Source organism: Colletotrichum chrysophilum, assembly GCF_026319265.1.
Source record: "Colletotrichum chrysophilum strain AFK26 chromosome Unknown scaffold_4, whole genome shotgun sequence".
NCBI classification, from domain to species: domain Eukaryota; kingdom Fungi; phylum Ascomycota; class Sordariomycetes; order Glomerellales; family Glomerellaceae; genus Colletotrichum; species Colletotrichum chrysophilum.
The window spans coordinates 300857-321749 of NW_026517291.1; the positions used below are offsets into that span (position 1 = coordinate 300857).

General features: G+C 55.1%; 5 protein-coding genes across 5 annotated transcripts; 4 read left to right on the top strand and 1 right to left on the bottom strand.

The window, feature by feature from the left end:
- Positions 1 to 1476: 1476 nt before the first annotated feature.
- On the top strand, positions 1477 to 3264 carry COL26b_000979 (uncharacterized protein; the record flags this gene model as incomplete). The annotated part of the gene is made up of 7 exons (XM_053173941.1): positions 1477 to 1509; positions 1619 to 1652; positions 1712 to 1806; positions 1863 to 1884; positions 1938 to 2034; positions 2162 to 2330; positions 2389 to 3264. 7 exons carry the CDS (start codon positions 1477 to 1479, stop codon positions 3262 to 3264), a joined length of 1326 nt encoding a protein of 441 aa, XP_053042058.1.
- Positions 3265 to 3855: 591 nt separating this feature from the next.
- COL26b_000980 (uncharacterized protein) lies at positions 3856 to 4761 on the bottom strand (the record flags this gene model as incomplete). Its single annotated transcript, XM_053173942.1, has 1 exon — positions 3856 to 4761. One exon carries the CDS (start codon positions 4759 to 4761, stop codon positions 3856 to 3858), a length of 906 nt encoding a protein of 301 aa, XP_053042059.1.
- A 3243-nt stretch (positions 4762 to 8004) lies between these two features.
- On the top strand, positions 8005 to 8514 carry COL26b_000981 (uncharacterized protein; the record flags this gene model as incomplete). The annotated part of the gene is made up of 1 exon (XM_053173943.1): positions 8005 to 8514. One exon carries the CDS (start codon positions 8005 to 8007, stop codon positions 8512 to 8514), a length of 510 nt encoding a protein of 169 aa, XP_053042060.1.
- A 1396-nt stretch (positions 8515 to 9910) lies between these two features.
- On the top strand, positions 9911 to 11565 carry COL26b_000982 (uncharacterized protein; the record flags this gene model as incomplete). The annotated part of the gene is made up of 2 exons (XM_053173944.1): positions 9911 to 10427; positions 10487 to 11565. 2 exons carry the CDS (start codon positions 9911 to 9913, stop codon positions 11563 to 11565), a joined length of 1596 nt encoding a protein of 531 aa, XP_053042061.1.
- Positions 11566 to 15348: 3783 nt separating this feature from the next.
- Positions 15349 to 18694, top strand: COL26b_000983 (uncharacterized protein; the record flags this gene model as incomplete). The annotated part of the gene is made up of 2 exons (XM_053173945.1): positions 15349 to 18571; positions 18624 to 18694. 2 exons carry the CDS (start codon positions 15349 to 15351, stop codon positions 18692 to 18694), a joined length of 3294 nt encoding a protein of 1097 aa, XP_053042062.1.
- Between the last annotated feature and the right edge of the window lie 2199 nt (positions 18695 to 20893).

Sequence of the window (20893 nt, forward strand, 5' to 3'; positions counted from 1 at the left end):
GATTCCGAATTGAGGCTGATCGTCAATTGTCGCTGTAGGTCGGTCGTGCCGCGGTCGTGGTGACGGTTGGTAAATCAATTAAGCTAGACGCGTTGCCCGTGGAGTTGACGCGTACTGGTAGCTTTGGCCGACAGGGGTCTCAACTGACCGCGTCTACCTAGACTGGAACCCCGCGGTGACCCACCGACAGGTAGGTGCCTTGCCTGAATGTGACGCAAAGCTTCCCTCTGGCGTCTCATTTGCATCCTCCAGCCAGGTGTGCTGAAAAGAAGGCAGGTTCTTGCTGCTTCTTGCAGGCTTTCTCGATTTCGGAAATTTCTGTAAATTTCAATCAGTCGACAAGCAATATGCGCATGCGGCTATCTATCAAACGGTAGCATGACGGCATGCGAATGCACGAAATCTCAACTCCTTTCCACATGGTTAATTTTATAAATCTGGCAATCCAGTTCCTCCTAAATTATGCCAGCTAGATCTCGAACAAAGCAGGCAGTAAACATATCGTCCAACTGGAAGTATGATGCCGATACCCGATGGTGTTGTGGATACCTGCAATAGAACGGAACAAGAGAACCAAGGATGAACACAAAGCTGTGCCATGATAGTAGGATGAGGTATCAATTAGTACCTTTACGCCCAGCAGGCCTTGATAAAATATGCAGATACGCCGTCATCGTCTCACCTCAATGTCCGCTGGTCCAAGGCATTGTAACACGGTTAGATGCGGTTATGGAACCTTGACAAATAGCCTGCAGGAAGGAATAATGTTGATGCTCTGAACAGGAGGCTATTTCTAGGCAACAGAGAATTTAGAAACCGCATACCGTAAACCCTTCCACTGTCTCGCGACATCCAGGCTGCTCGGGGTCACTACCTACCTAGATACCTCCCGTCACTGAAGGCTCAGGCTCAGGACGGGACCAGCACCCGGAGCGATCATCCGTCGGCCACTGTGGGGCTATCCGTCCCGTACTGGGTAGCAGGCACCTGGAGGCGACCCGTGGACGGAATTTAGAGAGGCAATGGCGGCGCTGCCACCACACTGCAGCGATTCTCCTGCATCAAATACCCAGACTGGGACGCTAAAATTACCCCTCATGCCCCGCCAAACTGCCGATTTAGAGCAGCTGCCTCAACCTAACGTTCCATTCTCTCACTTTCATACTCCGACCCAGTTGCTTCCACCGTCTTGCGCCTGCACAAAGAGGTAGACTGCCTGTGAATTTCGCCCTGCGAAAGCCGCCTACCAACCAGCCAACGGAAGGCGCATTTGTTCACCTGCATAACCCATTTTACTTACCTTACCCGACCTCTTCTTCGTCTGTCAGGCTCTCGGGCCGCCCTCTTTCGTTCACTTTCATCTGTTCCCACGAGAGGAGTCTTCAGACCGGGCGACATTCAGAGACGCCCTTTCCCGGAATATAGCCCACCAGAAGTTGAATAGGGAGCTATCAAGCGCCCAGCCGAGCCGTCAGCATGGCTGATCAATCCATCATTCGCATCACCAAGGTAGCCACACTTCCGTCCCACCTCCGCCTCCCTCACCTTACCTTGCCTCGCCTCCCCCAAACATGGAATGAGGGGTCGAAATTAGAAGGCTAACGGTCGCGTCGTACAGGAGTTGAGCGACATCCAGCGCACTTCAGATTTGTGTACGAATTTCCTCTGTTGCAGCTCCTCAGGCTGACACTTTCGCTAACCTGTCGGACAGCGCTGGCCGTTGCCTGCCGAGATGTCGATGTTCGCAACGTTAAGGCGTTGATCATTGGTCCTCACGACACGCCCTACGAGTTCGGTTTCTTCGAGGTATGTTGGTAATCATCTGGTTGCTCAGCGTGTCGCGTTGCTAATTACTGTTCCAGTTTGCGATCAGATTCAATAAGGGTACGTTTGCGTGGCTGCGAAGCAAACAACTTCAGGGACTAACCGCAACGCAGACTACCCGCGCAAGTCTCCCAATGTTAACGGCATCACAACGAACGGCGGACGCTGTCGCTTCAATCCCAATATCTATGCATCCGGCAAGGTTTGCTTGTAGGTCTCCCGCTCCGCCTACCGCTGGGCGCATACTTTGGTGCTAGATACTGACGTCGCCGCAGGTCAATCTTGGGGTATGGCTAATGGTTCAATCCGACCGAAACACGAACTGACGGAAACACAGCACTTGGCGCGGCGAGCGTGGCGAGGAGTGGTCGGCCGCGCAGGGTCTCGAGTCGATCCTTATTTCCATCCAGAGTCTGATGTCGAGCAATCCTTACGAGAACGAGCCGGGTTTCGAAGAGGCAAACGAGGCGTCGGACAAGAAGCATCAGAAGGATTATGTGCAGAAGGTAAATGACGCGCGATTTGGCGATGCAGAGACAACGCATGGCTAATCATACGAGCTAGATCCGTCATGAGACCCTCCGCATCTCCATCATCCAGCGCCTCGAGGAATACCTAGGACTGACCCCCGAGGGCGTCTCCATCGCCCAGCAGTCCGCTGCTGAGCAAGATATCGACATGGACACCGAGGACATGGACGACACCAGCGTTCCGTTCGAACCCTTCAAGGACCTATGCAAGCGCAGATTTCTCTGGTACTACGACAATTACCTAAGTGCTGTTCAGAAGGCCAAGACAGAGGTCAAGGATCACCAGGCGTTTGCTCGCATGCCGTTTGAAGGAGCTAGCAACTCCATGGATGGCAAGTTCAACTACACCGAGCTGGAGAGACGGTTGCGCAACATCAAGGCTGCCCTCGATAATGAGCTTGTCAAGTGGGCGAAGGAGGGTCAGATTGCGAGCGACAAGGAGATGACGGTCTCGGTCAACCTGCGCCACCAGTACGAGCAGGTCGTGCAGGCATTCAAGCGCCAGGACATTCCCCACGACGTGCAATTGGAAGACAACAACCCTTTCGTCTGGGTCATTACCTACTTTGGACGGCCGATGACCAACCTTGATGGCGGTCTCTTCCGTATCAAGATCCACTTCAGCCCTCGTTTCCCCGAGGAGCAACCTCGCGTGAAATTCAACACTCGCATCTTCCACCATCGGATCGCCGAGGATGGCACAGCTTGCTACTTCCCCAACAATCTGCGCAAAGATGACGTTCGCTCTCATATTGAGGCGGTCTTTGCCGCATTGGAAGAGGAGGACCCCGCCTACGATCCCCGCACATTGGTCAACCCAGAGGCTCACAAGCTCTACTGGGGCGGCGCCGATGAGCGGAAGAACTACAACCGTCGTCTCCGGAGGTCTGTTCAGCAAAGCATGGAGTAAGTTACCAAAGCCGATCTAGAAGGGTACACCTTTACTAATCCAACTCAGTGATTTTTGAGTAATTGCGCTGCTTGCGCTCTCGGAGCTGGGCGAAGAGGCGTTGGAAGCGCAGAGATTTGACGCTTCAAAAGGCAATCCACTTCGCAGATCGGGAACTTCCATAGGAAATTACAAGTCTGCAGTTTTGGAGGGTTTGCCATTAATCATAGCTGCAGGGGGCCTGGTCTTTGACCGTGGATTCTGGTTTATCAAGTTCTGCACAGGACGGGATGGCGTTTATAAGGCACAGGAATCATGCATACCAGGAATGGGTTTGGGATTGTCCCGTTAGACTCCAGTAGATACCTCGAGTAATGACGCAACGAACTAGCTCTTCTCAAGAGATGTCACAAGCCTCTTTTTCAACGTTGATTTATTTTTTTGATACCCTTCTCGTAAACGATACCGATCCACAACGCCATCCCATCGTATGCAAACCATAGCGAACGCCTCATAATCTCATAACCATCCGTGAAAAGTCGTCCCTCATCATGCCAGTCTAACCATAGGAGGCTGGGGCGTCATACCCCGTAGCGAACGCAGCAAACAAATTCATTTCTTAGCCCCTTTTGCTTTCTTGTCGATCCTGTCCTTACCAGGAGTGTAAGGAGCTGCTACACCGACATACGGCCGCTGATTTCCTCCAGGAACTCCCGTGAACTCGTATGTTCCGCTGGGGCCCATCGTCGCCGGTGCGCCCTGGCTTGGCCGCGCTATTTGGTCCGCATGCAGCCTGTCCAATGACTCTCCAACCACGGCGTATTGAGACCAGTTGATGGGCGGACAGCGCACCACGTTTTGTGGTTTGGGGAGAGATTCCCATGGCCTGGGTTCTGGTGCCTTGCCCTGGCCAGCAGTTACACCCTCCATCTTCGCTCGCTTGACCCCCTCTTCATCATCAGAATCCGAGTCCGACTCTGGGAATAACTTGTCACCCTGGGCATGCACCTTACCAGCCCCAAGGTCGGCAAGGAATTCTGCTGGGTCGCCAAGGGCAGCGATCTTGGCTTGGTTGAGCCCCTGTATATCCGCGGCGGCCTTCTTCTGTTGTAGTTGGAGGATGGAGATGGCTGACTTGAGGGCCAGGACGTCTGGGTTCGATTCAAAGTCGATGGGCTCCGGTCGCGGAGGAGGGATGGCCGAGGTAGCGGCTGTGGCCGGCTGAGTGGAGTGTGTGAAGACAGGACGGCCAGCGGCGAAGGGGGCGGCAGGGTCGGCGAGACGAGCGGGGGGTAGGGTCGGTGTTATGGGGCTGATGGGGGGCCGGGCGGGGGACGATGAACGGGAGGAGCGCGAAGGGGTCTGCGCTGGGGGGTTTGTTGCGCCGGCCGCGGAGGACGAGGAAGCTGCGGCGGCTGGAGAGCCTGGAGCACCGGCAGCAGCCGCAGACGTAGATGGCGGCGGGGCGTTCGATGCGCGCGGGGAGAGAGCGTCTGTTTGTATCGTGAGGCCAGGCATTGTGAGCGAGGCTGGAGTGGCTCGCGACAAGTTGGCACTGGTTTTGTTTGTTTTGCTGGTGGTGTGGTTTGTAAGATTCGGGTTGAAGAGGTTGGATGGTGTTTCTTTGGTGGGGTTCGGACCTAGAGGAAGGCGAGAGAGGGGAAACCAAGCAAGGGACGGGAGACAATCGGAGCTGCAGGCTGAAGGTGCACCGTGCGTTGCGGTTCCGCGCCGCGCGAGCTGGCGCGGAAACTCTGTCAGCTTTCGAGGGTCGCTAGTGCAGCAAGGTCCGTTTTCAGCTCAAGGAGCAGAGGAGAAGCTTCGGGCGTTGAGACTTGGAGGGGGAGTTCGTTGTGAGATTTTGGGATAGTTCAGACGGCTGGGATGCCGGACGTGTTCGACGAGCCGCCGGATGTAAGGGCCAGCAAGAAGCTCGCCGGCGGTATCGGTACAGGAGTGACGTGTGCTTGGTTTTGCTGGTGCGTCGTGTCTTGCTTTTTTTCCTTTTGGGCCGAGCACCACTCAACTTCGGTCAAAGTTCAGACTCAAGGTTGGGGCGGGTGGATGTCGATGTTGGATGAAAGACGCTGAAGGTTGACGTCCAAATGCACGCTTGCCACTGGCTAGTTCCATTCGAGCATGGCGCCTGCAGCGTCGAGATCTGAGTAGGCGCCGAGGCGGGCAGTGCACGGCCTCCCTTGTACTCTCCTGCGTCAGCACATGCCCCAGCCCCACTAAATCTCGACCAGGATCCGAGGTATTGGACTCTGCAGGGCATACCTACTTGCTGCACCTCGGGGCGCATCGCGATGACTGGCGGGTTTTCAGCTCTCAACCGCCTGCAGAAGGCGCAGCTGGTATCTCGGCCGACAGGCGGAGAGACACGTCCCGCAAACGTCTGCCACAGGAATCAGCAAACTACCTCTCGGGCACAAGCGTATTCCTCAAATCTCGATGTTGAGAGATGGTAGTCGTGGCTTCGGACATTCTAGTCGGCTTCTAGATGATTCCTCACAACGTTATTTGGCCGTACGTCCGTATTTTGCGCTTGAGAGTAGGTAACTAAGGTATGGTCGGTTAGCTCCCGCGGAATGCTGGTGCCCGACCATTGAGACTCGAGGAAGTCGTACGCCAGCAGGACCTTTTGATGGTTCAGCCGGGGAAACACCACAATCGAGCAGGGGAGTCTGAGATCTGGTTTGTCAATATTGTGGCTGCAGCGGCATGGCATTTTGCTTTTTTGGCAGTTCCACGCCAGAAAATATTGGTTTCGCCCAGCACTCTGTATTCACCTCGGCCCTCATCCTCGGTAGCTTCACCCTTGGCATTGTAGTCCAACAGGAAGATTGGACATCGTCGATATCCACGTCCTGCTACTCGAGTCGCTAGCGAGGAACACCTTTTCTTCTCTCTTTCACCCTGGTCTTCTACGACCCCTTGAAGCCTGCCATGAATTTGACAAAGGATACTGCGCCTCGATACGGGAAGCCTTACCGCTGCGAGTGCCAGGACCTGTCGATCTTGATCTTGACCCAGGACCCCGGGAGGACCGGTTTCCAAACTGACAGTCGGCAACAAAGAGCGAAACGCAGCGCCGTCAGCGGGCTAACATTTATAAACTGCGCCTTTCGAGATTTGGGGCGTCTGAGACAAGTTCCCGTCAGCTACGAGACATAGAGGAGAGGAATCATTATGTCACCGGGGTAGCGGCATGCCTCCCACCCATACTCAAACGCCGAATAACCAGCCATAATTTCCTCTACCATCCCAAGGTACCTACCCAGAGTATCAAGCAGATAGAAGCAAGTATCAGAATCTCGCCGCAGGAAACGCTCCAAACAGACAATGAATGGCAGGGAAGGTCACCGCACAGTCTTTTCCAACGTTGGTACTAGCGTGTGATCTTAGTGCTTCCGTCACCAATGTGGCGTCCACTTACGACGTCGAGCTGCATAACGGAGAGCCTCGGGAAAGTGGTTCCGAGTTGCTTTTTCCTTGTAATCGCGAGAAAGAAGCAACAGCACGAGCCCGCGGGCGCTGATGCATGGTGAAGGCGTGGCAGAAAACCAAGGAAGGTGCAGGTGAGCTGAGCCTGACCGGCTCTGGTCCTGCGTGCTTGCCCAGGGTGTTGAGCGAGGCGCGAGGCACAAGACAGGCGCGGGTTGTGAGATTCTCCACTGCCTCCCATACTTTATTTTCTTGGAACTTCCTTTTTCTGCCTCTTGGCCAGGCGTAGTCTGGCACGTTCCTGCCACGAGGTGTCGTCCTTTTCAGCTCGCTGATCTTCTCTATTTCTGCCCAACACCCTCGCTTCTCTTTCTTTCAACCCCACGACCAGTAGAGGACATATACAGCCTCGGTCTCCCCCATCCCACGACACCCATTCCAGTCTCCTAGCAACTCTACCATCTCTCCTAACCGTCAAATCAAGCCATCTAACTCCTCATCGTCTCTCTGGTCTTGTCCTTTCGATCTCAGCTCCAAATTAAGTTGACAAGTGCACCATCTTGTCCGAGCCAAGTATCAATACGTCGCCGGATCACCCCGTGCGACATCGTCTCCTGCGAGACGTTTGCCTGCCTCAGCACCCCCCTGTTATGACTGGCTAGAAGCAAGTCACTTTTCTACCTCCTTCTGAGCCGTACAATGCCTCTTTTCCAACGGCATCGAAATCAGACATATCCTCTTCCCGATCGCCATAACCACCCGCCATCTCTCGTTCGAAACTTCTCATACCCGACAGCATTGTACCCGACATCGATACCATCTCCTACGGCAGAGAACACGGCTCAGCCGAAAGCCTATCGACATATCGATACACCATTCTACTGGGCATCTTCTTACGTGCCTCTGCGGGGCGAAGAAGACCCAGAGTCGCCTGGAACATTCTCCCCAATTTCTCAACCAGAGGCATTCGCCTACGGCTAGGGGCCGACACCTGTTAAGAAGAAGAAACGGAGAAGCCTGCTCGGCATCTCAACACCCCTCCGGACCAAGAAGTCTATCAGCAGCCAGCCACTTGTGGAAAACCCCGCAGTCACCTACGAGGAAACCGTCCAGCCGAAGCGTCCATTCCAGCATAAGATCGCCAAATCAGTCGATCTATCATCCGTACACCTGCGACCACCTAGTCCCCCACGTCCAGCCTCCAGCTCGGGGGTTACAGCTGTTGACACCAGAACAACTTCTGGAAATATCGGCGTCGCCATCGACGAAGAAGACAACCACCCCGGTACATTAATCGATCTCGACGACGCCGAGATGAATCCCAAAGGCCTTCGACGCGTGGCGTCAGAGATGAGCTTGAGAATGTCTCCCCCGAGACGCATGTTTTCTCATCAGTCTGAGGTATCTGAATGTAGCGTCTCCACCCCTAGCGTTGGTGGAAGCCCTACAAAGTCCAGCCGCGAGAGCAACTCCAAGTCCAAGAAGAGCAAGAACCGCTTCCTCAACCAAGTCAAAGATTGGTTCACCACCGGAGAGCCAAGTGCTCAAGACTGGAAGCAGTTGAAGAAACAGGAGTACCGAAAGCACGGAATCGCCATCAACGACCCTGAGGCCAGTGCGAAGCTCCACGCTCCCATTGGAGCGATTCCCGAGGAGGCCATCAAACCGTCTAGCGGCCCCGAGCCCGAGGAGCTTGCCAAAAAGAGAGCGGTGAACCGGAAGCAGATCCGCCGTTACGGCAGCTCTTTGAGAGATTCCAGCTCGGTCTCTTCTGAATCGTCGTCTGGCAGCCGGGAGGTCAACCCGATCGCGCCGTGGGCGTAGGCGTGTGTGGTGATAGAAGAACTTTGTGGTATGAAGAAGAGGGCGTCAGGACGCCTTATTCGAACGTAAAAGTGCCGAGTGGAGGACGACGAGTTGCTTATAGCCAGTTTGCTTTTGCACTATACCCGCTTCTCGACGCCCTGGTTCAGCCTGGCGCAGAAGTCGCATTGGAATTCGTTACGCTTCTGAAGCCACAGAGCTCAAAGATTACTGCTTGCTTGATGAATATACTTATACGAGACGGAAAATCTTCAAAGTGACCATGTATCCACGTGCTTCTGTTTCCAAGGCTCCTTTTTAGTGAATCAACAAACAAGCTTAAGCTCATCAGTACGTCCCAGTGGCCGAACAAACCACGCGAGGGTATTGCCAAATGTGCTGAGGCCAGTCCGTAATGTGAGAAGTTCATGCCCTGACCCTCCCGCAACGCGATCAACATTCCTTCACAGCAGTTGAAGATGATCGAAGATGATGACGTTTGTGGAGCATCCTGATCCACGGGCTCGAAACTAGTACTTCTTTAACGCATTAATGGGTAGACCCCGCCTTATTAAGAGTTTGGAGCATGGGTCAAAATATTGGGTTTGACGGATCTAGGCCGTGGGCCAACATGTCTGGAGGATGTCAGGATGTCTCATCCTCTGGAGCAGAGTGGGATCAGGACTCACCAACACACTCGACTCCCATGTTTCCAAGGAGAGGCATGCTGGAGGAACGCCACTGATTGCGACACCAAGTACGCCTACGTGGTCCGACCCCATACACTAGCAGGACCAGAATATGCATGAGGTCCAAAGCTGAAGATACGGTTGGTTGCGCACCAACACCGAAAAGAAATAGAGCTGCATATTCCTGGTTTTTAAACAGCTGCGGAAATGTCACCGGTGCAGCTTTTCCAATTCAGAGTTGAATCGCCCCCCGCCCCCCACACGCTGGGCCGGAGCGTTAGCTCCCCACCCAACAGCTCGTGCTGCACCGCTCCGTGTTGGTGGGCCCACCAAATCGCCGATGCGGCGGGGTCCCCACTCCTGCCGCATGCAACACACCCAATGACGACATGACCGGGAGCTCTGGCCCTCTGCGTCCTACAGCTTGCGTGCTGGCTTGGTGCAAGTGTGAGCACCCCTGCCGTCATTGACACGTCTGGAGGCGGGATGTAAGTGGTTGCGTCTTGTGTTAGTCGCGTTAGCTGATTTTTTAGAAGGCTTTCTCCTGCTGGCCGGGTCTCTGTCGTTTCTCGGTCTTCCTTGAACACCCCCTTTTCTCCCCTTGTTTTGTTTTTATCCGTTTCTTTACCCCTCCGTTCATTTATTTGAAGGTTTGAGGTAGCATCGAAAGGCTTGCATACCTCGCCTGTTGGTTATTTGCGGCCAATTACAGACCGACGAGGTTCACGATGCCTTCGCTTTTCGGGTCGAAGAACAAGAAGGATGATGACGCTGCCGCCGCAGAAGGTCCGCCGGAGGAGAGGAGGTCGGCCGAGTACGAGACGCGAGAGCCGGACGAGCACACCCGCCTGCTGCCGAACCGACTCGACAGCGACAATCGTCAGTTCCTCACCCCAGACGACCCTGCCGTCTCCCCGTATAACCTGTGGACGGTGAGGGTTATGCGATGGGCTACCGTCTTGTTCGCCTGCGTCACGTTTATCTGGTGGACCATCAACCTGGTGTCCATCTTCGTCACCCCTCCCGGACTACACACCCGCGGCTCTGGATTCTACGCCTTTAGCTACTCCAGCCTGTCGCTCTTCACGCTGCTCTTCACCCTCGTGTTCTTTGGAGCGCCGTCGGCCGCTGTGCGGGTGCTGTCCATCTTCATGGCGGTCATGCTGCTCACTGATACCATTCTCATTCTCGCCATCCAGAAGAACCGGTATGAGGAGGGCGGCGTGGGAGTCGCCAGCGTCATTTGTGAGTACCGCCTCGGATACCCAGTAGGAGTAGCATCATTACTTACCTTGTGACCTTAGGGGCATTCCTCATGAGCTTGTGGACGCTGCTTGCCGATCGCACGGTGAAATGGGGCAAGGCCGAGGAAGAAGAGCGCCTCACAGGTCGCGTCGAGACGAGACGAACAGTATGGGAATGGACCGAAGTGCTCTTCTCGACCATTGCATATGTGATCCTGTCCATCGTTATTATTCTCATCACCGCCACCCTGATCCTCAGATCTCTCGACGCTGGGTATGGGCCGCCGGGCGAGCAGTACTGGGTAGACAACGACCAGTACCGCATTCACGTCTACTGCGAAGGCAACGGCACCGATGCGGCAGGTAACAAGCTGCCGAGTGTTCTTTTCGAGGGCGGTGATCTGCCAGTCGAAAACGGACTATGGCAACTTGCGCAGGGCGCCCTCAAGAATGGTTCCATCTCGAGATACTGTTTCTCTGATCGCCCTGGATATGCTTGGAGCGACACTGCTCCGAGCCCGCTGTCAGCAGGCATGGCAACAGACGCTTTGAGTGAGGCCCTCGCGCGCGCCGGCGAGAATGGCCCCTGGATCCTGGCGAGCGCTGGCGTCGGCTCTGTGTACTCGCGCATCTTCTCTTCCCGGCACGGCCACGAGGTGGACGGCATTCTCATGATCGATCCTCTCCACGAAGACCTGCTTTACCGTGTCTCGGATCCCGGACGAGGTTTCCTCTACTGGGTGCGCGGCATCATCTCGCCTCTTGGACTGGAACGGCTTCCCGGTGCTCTATTCCGAGGGCGCAGCAGCGCCGACCGCATCTGGGGTCGCTCAGCCAGACAGAGCGGCAAGTACCTGTTCACGAAGCTGCAAGAAAGTCTGGTGGCCGCCTCGCTCACTAAGCGGGAGGTTATCAGCGGCAAGGCGATTCAATACCCGGACACGCCTTTGGTACTCATCAGTTCCGGCGACAACCTTCGCAAAGACAGTGTCTGGGAAGAGAAGCAGAGGGATCTCAGCCACTTGACGAGAAATCTGAAGCACTGGGACATTGTCGACGACGCGCCTCATAATGTATGGGAGACGTTCGAAGGACGGGAAAAGATCGAGAAGAGGCTCCGGCAACTGGTCCATGCGTAAAGTATGCGCAAAGTGAGGCTGTATCGGACACGTTTTTTTGAGTTGAGTTTCATTCGGCTGGATGGGATTTTGCATGTTGGGCAATTTGTTGCATACGATTTGTTGCTTTTCTGGATGATGTATGCAGCCGCGGAGTGGTCAATGCTGGGTGATGGATTGATTGGACGGAAGCGATTTTGAGTACTTGCATAGCCCGGGTTTGTGAGCAATACGATATGGTGAATTTTTGAGCTGTCGTTTCCCTGATTTTTCGTGATTGACATGTGAAATGACTCGCGAGCTGTGGCAGTGTGCCGCCGCGCAGTGCGTTCTTTAGCGGCTGGACAGGTGGCTTGCATTGACGGTAAGGAAGACGGCTGTCTGGACGAGACGGGCTATGTCGTCATTATTTTCCTAGGCCGTCGTTTCCCAGCAACGCATCTTTTGAAAACATTGGGATTGTAGGTGGTGAAAATAGACAGATGCAGGCCTTTGTTGAAACACCAACAGAGTTGACGGGCCGTCGCATGTGCTTGCAGACGGGAAATCTGCGAGATATTGTCGCCTGCACCATTGTAAATTGCACATCATCTTTTTTTCTCTCATTTTCTGCTTGCTGCAAGCTCAGGCAGGGAACAGCTTCGGCGCGAAAGTTCGGGTGTCGCTCACGCGACATATTGCTGGTCAGCGGCGGCTCCTCTTGTGCAGGGTACATTAGTCGGGAAGGGCACCGAAGGCAGGGAACCATCGGCAGCGCTGAAGGGTCAAGAAGGGTACTGCTGGGCTGTTGGGCTAAGGTTCGGACAGACAACAGATTCGTCCCATGTCTGAAACCAAGGGCCTGCACATCATCATGTTAGTAGCGTCTGAACTTTGAACCTTGGCTGTTGAATGCAGTAGTATCCGTACTGCGAAGTGGTATGGTATTTGGCCGTCTTCAAACCCGAGTCCGCCTTTGCATTAGGTGAGTCCACTTCGTCTGACGACGGCGGACGATAAAAAGAACCTCACACCGAAGAGATAAGACGCTCGACAGGACGAGCGAGATAAGGCGAGATAAAGCGGGAAGGAAAAGAAAGAAACAAAGCATGGATCTGGTCATCGGAGAATTGGCAGCAGAGACGCAGAAAGAGGCAGAGACATCTGTGTGTCCTCGTAAGACCAGCAATCCCGTATTGACGGTGGTGACTCAGTGGTTAATACGAATATGAGACATGAACGGGAGTTGGGAGAGACACGATCACGGGAAAAAAAAATGAGGGTTTAAAAAAAAAAAAAATCGCAGGCAGGAAGAGGCTCCGGACTTGGACGGATACTACTGAGTCCGTTACGAGATGGCAAGAAAAAAACGGCCCAGATGGAAAGAAGCACAGAGACTGGTGGCTGCCTCTGCTCCTGCCTCTGCATCAGTGCCTCAGATTGGGAAAGAATGGCAGGAGCTCGTGTCGTGAATTGAATCCGAGGACGCGCCCCTCAAGTGCGCCCCCGTATTATCCATCTCCGTTCCCCCCTCCAAACCAATCCTCTTATTTTAAAACGCGATCCAATGACGGCAATGCCTGTCCATTTTGGCCCCCGCTATCCTCCATCACGGGTGCCGTTAGTGGCACCTATTGGGGTACTTTGCTCCAGGGCCCTGAGACCAAACCCAAAAGACCAAAGAGCCCCCCAGCCTTAGCATGTGCACCCTGGAATCGGGGAATGGGACGTCGAAAAATAGTATGAAATTGTCTTCGGCCGGCGCCTAAGGTAGGGACAGGGGACCTTGGGCGTTCCGAGCTTTTGGGGAGGGGATTCCAATCCTCCCCGGACCCTAAGCCCGGAACGGCCGCCCTACAGCCCTGAGCCTGCCTGAGCCCAGCGAGGGTTGTTGCGTGACGAGAGTCCGACGCCGTTGCGACGTTGCGACGTTGCGATGCTGCCGTGCGATCCCATCGCACAGGCGATGGCGAAGGACGTGGTTTGAATAGCTTCCATACCGCCGTAGGGACGGACGACCGGGAACCAACAGCTTGCATTGCAGCGCCTGTGCCCACACGATGGCTGACGGGATGGATGGGTGGGTTGATGGATGACGGATGGCAGGCGGGTGTCTGGGCAGCACCTCAGATGCCAATGCCATGGAGTACTGCCAGCCGCATCCGCCGCCCGCATCCCGTCCCAACCATGTGCGCACTGGAACTGGGGACGAGGTTAGGTTCAATGATCCGAAAATGACACCCTCACCTCTACTGTTGCTGCAGCTGCAGCAGCCGCCGCCACCGCTGCCGCCCTGCTGCTTGCTCGTCAGCGGTGTCGTCAAATCTTGGGTCTTAAGGAATCACAGTTGCCGTAGGGCAGCCGCCGACGTGAGCTTGTCGAATTGATAAGCCCCACGTCGGCCGGCTGGAGCTGCGTCTCCAATGGAAGGCATGTCTCTGTGTCGTGCGCTGAGGTTCCAGCGCGTGTTGGGTACTCAGTAAGGCACGGCACTTCATATGCAAGGTGGCCGTATCGTGTCATTAAACTCAATGGGCTCTCCCACGTATTCCACGGCAACATCCACCCACGAGGCCCGGCGTGGGACCTGGACTAGAGGTGAGCCACGACACTGGTTGCGTGAAAGTGGACATGACATGCAAACCGCCGTTGCCCTCGAGATATCACGACTGGAGAGGCAGGTACGGACACGTACCGCGGGTTCCTGTATTGGTAGGTCAGGTACGCTAATTACCTTAGGTAGTCCGCCCGCGTCGTAGTGTACTTGACGGTACCTCGCTTGTCGTACAGCAGCCAGAGCGGGGTCCGTAAGGGGGGTTTTGCTGCGGTGTCAGCGGTGTCCCTGGCCAGTGATAAGGCGAGCTGACCGTCTTCAAGGGTCCACGCACGAGGGACAGAAGCACGACGAGGCAAGGTACGCCGTACTCCAACCTGCCTCGCGCGTACCTTCCTACCTCTACCTTACCCATCTGCTCTTCAAATGCGCTGAGAAGGGCGCTGAGATGCGAGAAACCCAGGACGCACCCCACACAGCAATCACTCTGCTGTAAAGTACTTTCTGGAGGCCCAGTGGTACTTGTCCCGTCTCCCCTCCACCACCACCACCTCCTCCTCCTCTTCCTCCCCTCGTCGTCCCTGGCACTGGGCCCCCCGACAGCAACGCTCCGCACCCGCAACGCACCGTACCTGCGATCTCTCCGAACCTGAAACCCCTTGCTTCCTCTTCAATAAACCCAACGTCGAATCTCACCCCATTCGGGCTGAAGCCACCGACCGCCTTTCAGTCAACCATCCGTCGATACCAGCATTCGGCTGCAGGGCTACGCTGCCGATTCGGTTTGCCAATTACAGAATTCTGGGCAACTTCACCTTGTCACCATCGAGCTTGCTCCTGCCCTACCTATCTACCTATCTACTACCTTTTTGCGAGGTGGTCGACTGACTGACCATCACCACTAACCGCCATCTGGCACTGCACCTGCCTACTTACCTCACCTCGTAGGCCGGGGTATATACAACCATCTCACTTCGTATCCTCCCCTCTGCCTTTCTCGACTCTTTCTTGACTTTTTTTTTTTTTCCCACTGTCGTTTTGTCGACCCGGAAATTATTACAAGTGCAAGCGCGAGTGCGCCTGGGCAGCTTCATCTGGTTTGCCCTGCAGTACCTCGAAGTAAGTACGCTCCTCCGTTCCTTCAATATCAGCACCAACAGCATCCCACCGGGAAATCACCACTCCGCGGGTCTGCTCTTGCTGACACTGCCGTCTCGACCAGAATCTCCCATGACCTCGTCATTGTAGTACCACGACAACAGCCTTACACAATGGAGAACGAACCGCAGTCAGCTACCTCCTCGAGGCGGGGTCGCCTGATGGGCAAGCTGTTCGCCCTCAAGGAGAAGGATCGCAAACCGACGGCCGAAGAGACGGGCAGTAACATCAACGATTTCCTCAACGGCCCTTCCGATACCCTTCAGGTTTCTCACGCGACCCCTCAGAGCGCCCTTCCCCAGCTCACGAAGCTGGATACATCTTCAGCCACCCGCTATCCCCAGGCTCTGAATGTTGCCAGCCATTCTCAGCAGAGCCTGAACCTCCCAATCCACTCCGCTCGCAGTCCTGCTCACAGCCCAGGTCTGCCCCCGCCTCGGAGTCCGCGGCGCAACAACCGAAGAGGCTTGAATGTTCGCTTTGTAGACTCATACCCCGAGATTATTGGCGAAGGTGGTGACGAGTCGGAGATTCCTGCGATCGAGGTGTCTAGGAACAAGAAGCAGCGCCCTCCTCCCGACAACCAGCGCCGCCGACCTATTGCCGCCGTTCACGACTCTCCCCCCAGAGCTCCTGCGCCGAGAGAAGACTCCGACTTCGTTCCCGGCCGTCTGCGTCGTACACAAACCGGCTTCTCGTCTATCCACGAGCCCGAGCCACGGGAGGCCCCTCCCCCTCCCGTTCCCAGAGAGGTTGCACCGGGTTATAATGCCTCGGCGCCATTCCTGGACACACCCACCAGCGCCAAGGATGAGAACCGGAAGTCCTTCATCGAGCATCACCAGGCCGAAATGCGCCAGGCTGAAGGCAGAGCTTTTGCAGAGGCTGCACGCTCAGCCAGCCAGTCCTCTCATCCTCAGGGCGATGAGCGCGCTGGCTACACACCTGCCACACCTCAACTGAAAGAATCACCCACAAAGTCCCCTGACCTCCATAAGAACCCGCCCGACCAAAGTCCCTCTTCTGTGTACTCAGCTGGCAGCAGTTTCGGACAGCAGAGCGCGGGCAACAGCTTTTCGAGACAAGCCTCTGTCAGCTCTCAGCACAACTTGGTTGCCCCTCCTTCGATGGCTTCCAGACAGGCGTCTTTCAACATGCACGATGCGGTCCTTGCAGTTGGCGAAGATGCCCTGAACAGTTTCGTCACACGCACGCGCCACCTCAATGAGCTCTTCAGACTGCATGCCGAGACAATCAAGCCTCTTTCAGCCTGCCTGCCCTACGAGTTGGCGCGTGCTTCCCTGTGGTGGTTCCTCAAAGGACGCATGGCACTGGAGGCAGCTGTGCGCGCCCGCCCTGGCAGCCCTAAAGATCAGATGCAGAATGACATGGACCGCCAGCAAGCTTACGCAAACCTCGCCAAGGGCTACTGGCTCGCTGAGGAGGCTATCCCCGAGCTTATGGAGGCTAGACATCTTCCTCCCGATAGTGGCATCAATGACATCCGCTCCACACTGGTTTCAACACTGAAGAAGCTAACTGTTTCTATGAAGAGAAACGGATTCCTGCCCCCTGAGGAGGCCTTCCTGCCCCAGACAATCGACAAGTCGATCTGGGTGGAGTATCCCAGACTCAGCATGGATATGGTTGCGCTACTCACTGCAGACTCACAAGCAGCCATCTCCGGGGTGGTCAAGGTGCCCTCGCCTCCAGAGATTCTCGACGCCCTGCCCCCTGGTGATACAGCTGAAAACTTTACGTTCGGCAGAATCAGCACCGATGTGTTCTTGATGGAGCAGGGCATGGAGTCCCAGAGATTCTACTTCCCCTGTCTCCTGTCCATGGTCCGACCTCAGAAGCAGCCCAACCTCGTGTTTGTGATTGCCAGTCAACATGGAGAGGTCAACCTGCGCATCCAAGGCAACAAGCAAGCCGGCCCTACCTGGGACGACGTTCGTTGGCGCAATGAGACCTGCTCACTCGAAATCAAGCTGCCCCGAGGCTTTATGGTCGTCGCTCAATGCTCACAATCAGATTACCGTATGTTGTGGAGCATGTATGACTTTGGCGCCAAGGTCCAAGCCACTCTCTACCCCCGATCCGATGAGCATTGCACATTCCGCGCCAATCTTCGGTCTTTCCAATACTTCGACTCTGATCCTCAGGCGCGTGCTTTTCCCAAGGAGGCCATCCAAGGCTGCGACGTTGCGCTGTTTGAGAAGATTCATAAGGAGAACTCACCAACTGGCCCCCGAGCTTACCACCGCGGCTTCAGAATCACCGTCGTTACTGGCGCTCGCACACGAACTTTGAGCGGCATCAACCACAGCTACACTCCCCAGATGCCGATTCCCTTCGGCTTCCTGCGTAACGACAATGGGGACGCAGCCATGCTTCTCAAGTACGATAACGGCCGCCAGAGAGTGACCATGGTGCTGTCCTTTGCCGACGAGAGGGAGCGTGCATACTTCCACACCCAGATTGTCGGCACCAATGTTCAAAAGGACGAGACCATCTTTGCGGATGTTCCTCTGCTTGGGTTCTCTGTATCTACATCTCTGAACGACAGCAAGTACCTGCCAGGCATCAGCCAGATTCCTTGGACGGCGGTCCGCGTTATCAACGAGGACGCGGATGAGGATGTTCCCCGCACAGTACTTTCGGACAGACTAAGAGTTGTCGTCGAGTCCAAGCAAGGCTACCTTACTGATCGTATCAACGTTTCCCCTGGCGAGCTGCGACTGAGACTAGAGGTGAAGGACGCGAAGAGCTTGGTGGTGATGCGACAGCCTCAATTCGACATGACTGTGGCGGTCTCGGACGGATCAGTCGGCAAGGAGGTGCCCAAGGAGCTAACAGAGATGCTCCAGATGCTGCAGACCTCGCAGACCATTCGTACCTACAGCTTTCCGACCCTGAAGGATCTCCACTCCTTCCAGGCTGCCCTGACGGGCTTCAATGTGCTCTTCGACGGACTTGCTGCAGCTTTTGCCATTTCCCGCCGACGTATGGTGGTTCCCATTCACAAGAAGTGGGAGGCCGGATGGACTCGAGTCCAGGTCATTCAGCAGAATTCGGTCATTCAACTGCTGGCGTTCTTCCCCGACTTCCACCACGGCCAGTGCATGAACTTTGTGCTCAAAGGCACCGACGTTTTCGAGACGTTCTCTCGCAGCAGCAAGGCTGGTATTAAGTTTGTTGACGCCAAGTTCCCGTTGCCGCGAATGCCTAACGGTACCGATGGACCTTCGGATGACATGGGATTCATCTGTATTGATATGCCGGATCTACCGGGAGAGCATGATGACATCTCGCTCCTCTTCGAGAACGAAGCGGGTAAGTGTCCGTGAAGCCGAATGGACTCGGGTCTGTGCTAACGTCCGAACAGAACGCGACCGCCTGTGCCAGTGTTTGCCGGCACCTGTCAAGGGGGCCTCGAGGTCCTTGAGAGGCAAATGAGTCCACGTGGACCTAAGGAATTAATAGCAACAAGTTTGGTGGAAGTGACAGCATCCAAGCATTTCAGCGAGAAGCAATAACTGGACATTCAAAGTATGAGATACCCAAAAGTCGGTTCATCACATTGCTTCGCGAAAAGAAAACGGACAACGAGAAAGACACTGAGTGGTTGAAGCACGGGGACGGAAAGGGCTTGGGTTGGCGGCCACTGGGAGGTGGCATTAGTTTATACCGAGATGACGCTTGGCTGCGGGCTCGGGTGATGTGGCAGCTTTGGCCGGAAGGCTCGGGCCCAGCACGCGATGGGTTCTTGGAAGCTAAGCATTGCCGAGAGTTTCTATGTGTTGCATCTCGGAGAACAACGAAAACTCGGAGTTGATGTTGGATTAGTTCTGCACAGCAGGATAGCATGTTGGTTGTAAGAGACAAGACAGGTAGATAGGCAGCAAAAAGTATGCAACGCACACAAAGCAAGTCTAGGTATACAGAATAGCAGCTTGTGAATGATACGCGTATCAAAGTGCGTACGACGCATACGGTGACTTGCCGAGAAATACCTCGCAAATAACCTGCGTTGAGCCGTAGGATTGAATGCTAGTTTCAGAGGCCAAAATGGGCTTCCAGGCGAGTTAGATGGATCTGGGCCCCATCAAACTCCCCACCAACAGCGGGTTTCCTGTCCGGGCCCCCTCGAGCTTTTCAACTTGCATTCGAGGGCTTCGGCTGCGTCTACAAGCGGTCAATATTTCTTGGATCTCACGAGCACTGCCACAACTACCTGCATGAATAGAGGTGGGATAGCAGGCAGATGTGCAAGCCAAGAAAGGCAGCGAGGGACTCTATGTGCATGAGAGGGAACCTTGAGAAGCCCAGCAGGCGAATAAATGAACAGAAGGGAGAGTCATTGGGGCCTTGATTGGCTGCGAGAGGAGCTTTGGGAGCAGGTGATTGGGTGCATGGTAATACAGCATCTACTTTTGGTGTGGTGGACATGGAATACATGGGACGGAGAGGGGAAGCTGGGGTGAAGGATGACAGGTGCAGTCCCGGAGATGGGGAATGCCATATGTCAACTGCCAGCATGCCAGCCCACGGGAACTGCTCAGGCAAACAGCTGAACCCCGTTTAAGGTAAGATACTCAACCCTCTACGAGCTATTGGTGGTCAGGAATCTTGGGTGCCATTGCACTGGCGCGAGATGGTGACTTGCCAGGCGTGCACGGGAAGGCCTTTGGTGACGAGGGGCATTGGAGAAAAAAAGGTTTCTAAAAAACGACAGACGTCATCGCCCCTCGACGGCGGCATGGTGGGGTCCTAGTTCCCCAGCACCTCACCTGCTAGTACGGTAGCCAAATGGCAGAAATCACCAACTACGTAACTCTTGCATGGGCCAGGCCACCAGCGACCTGTTGAGCGGCAGCTGTGATCTACCACGGTGAGCTGTTGTTGCTGCGTACCTCAGGATGTCTGCGTATCTTAGTGCAGCGAGCAGACCAATTAATTGCTAAGGAGTCTACCAGATTCTAGATCATACCCAGGCGAGGCATGGGTTGGGTCTCAACTTCTCTTGCCGATTTCACACTTGGGTCACCTTCACCATCTAAACCATCCCAAGTTCCGGTTGTTCCTCAGTGAACCACCACCACCCGGCTGACATTGACTTTTAACGAACGCCCGTCTCCTCATCATCCTCGACCTCTACTTCCTCGCTCCTATCTTCTCTGCCCTGCTCTGCTGTGCTCTGCCGATATACCAGCCGCCAGTTACGCCTTCCCTCTGTTAGAGACAGCAACAAGCAAAGACCATACCACACCGGAAAGGCAGAGGCAGCACGAATAGTGAGACAGTCATATGTCATCTCCTTCTTCAAAGCAAGCCTCTCCTGTCCGCCCCGGCTTGTCCACCTCATTTTTCTCTTCCACCTGCATCTGACTGATACATCGCCAACCTTTCCCTTCCGACGGTTCCTCTCCCGGCACCTCCTTGCTCCCCGCCGACAAAAGTCAAGCAAGCACTCTTCCTACCAGCTTATCGACTTTTCCAAGCACTTTTATTACGACCCGTTCCCACCCAATATCCACATTCGTACCGCCCTTCTTCCCGCCTGGTCATCCGCACAGAGGGCTGCCAGACGGTCGGACCCATCAGTTACCGACTCTACCCCTACTCGCAGCACCAGCAACGCCTTTTGCTGCCGCC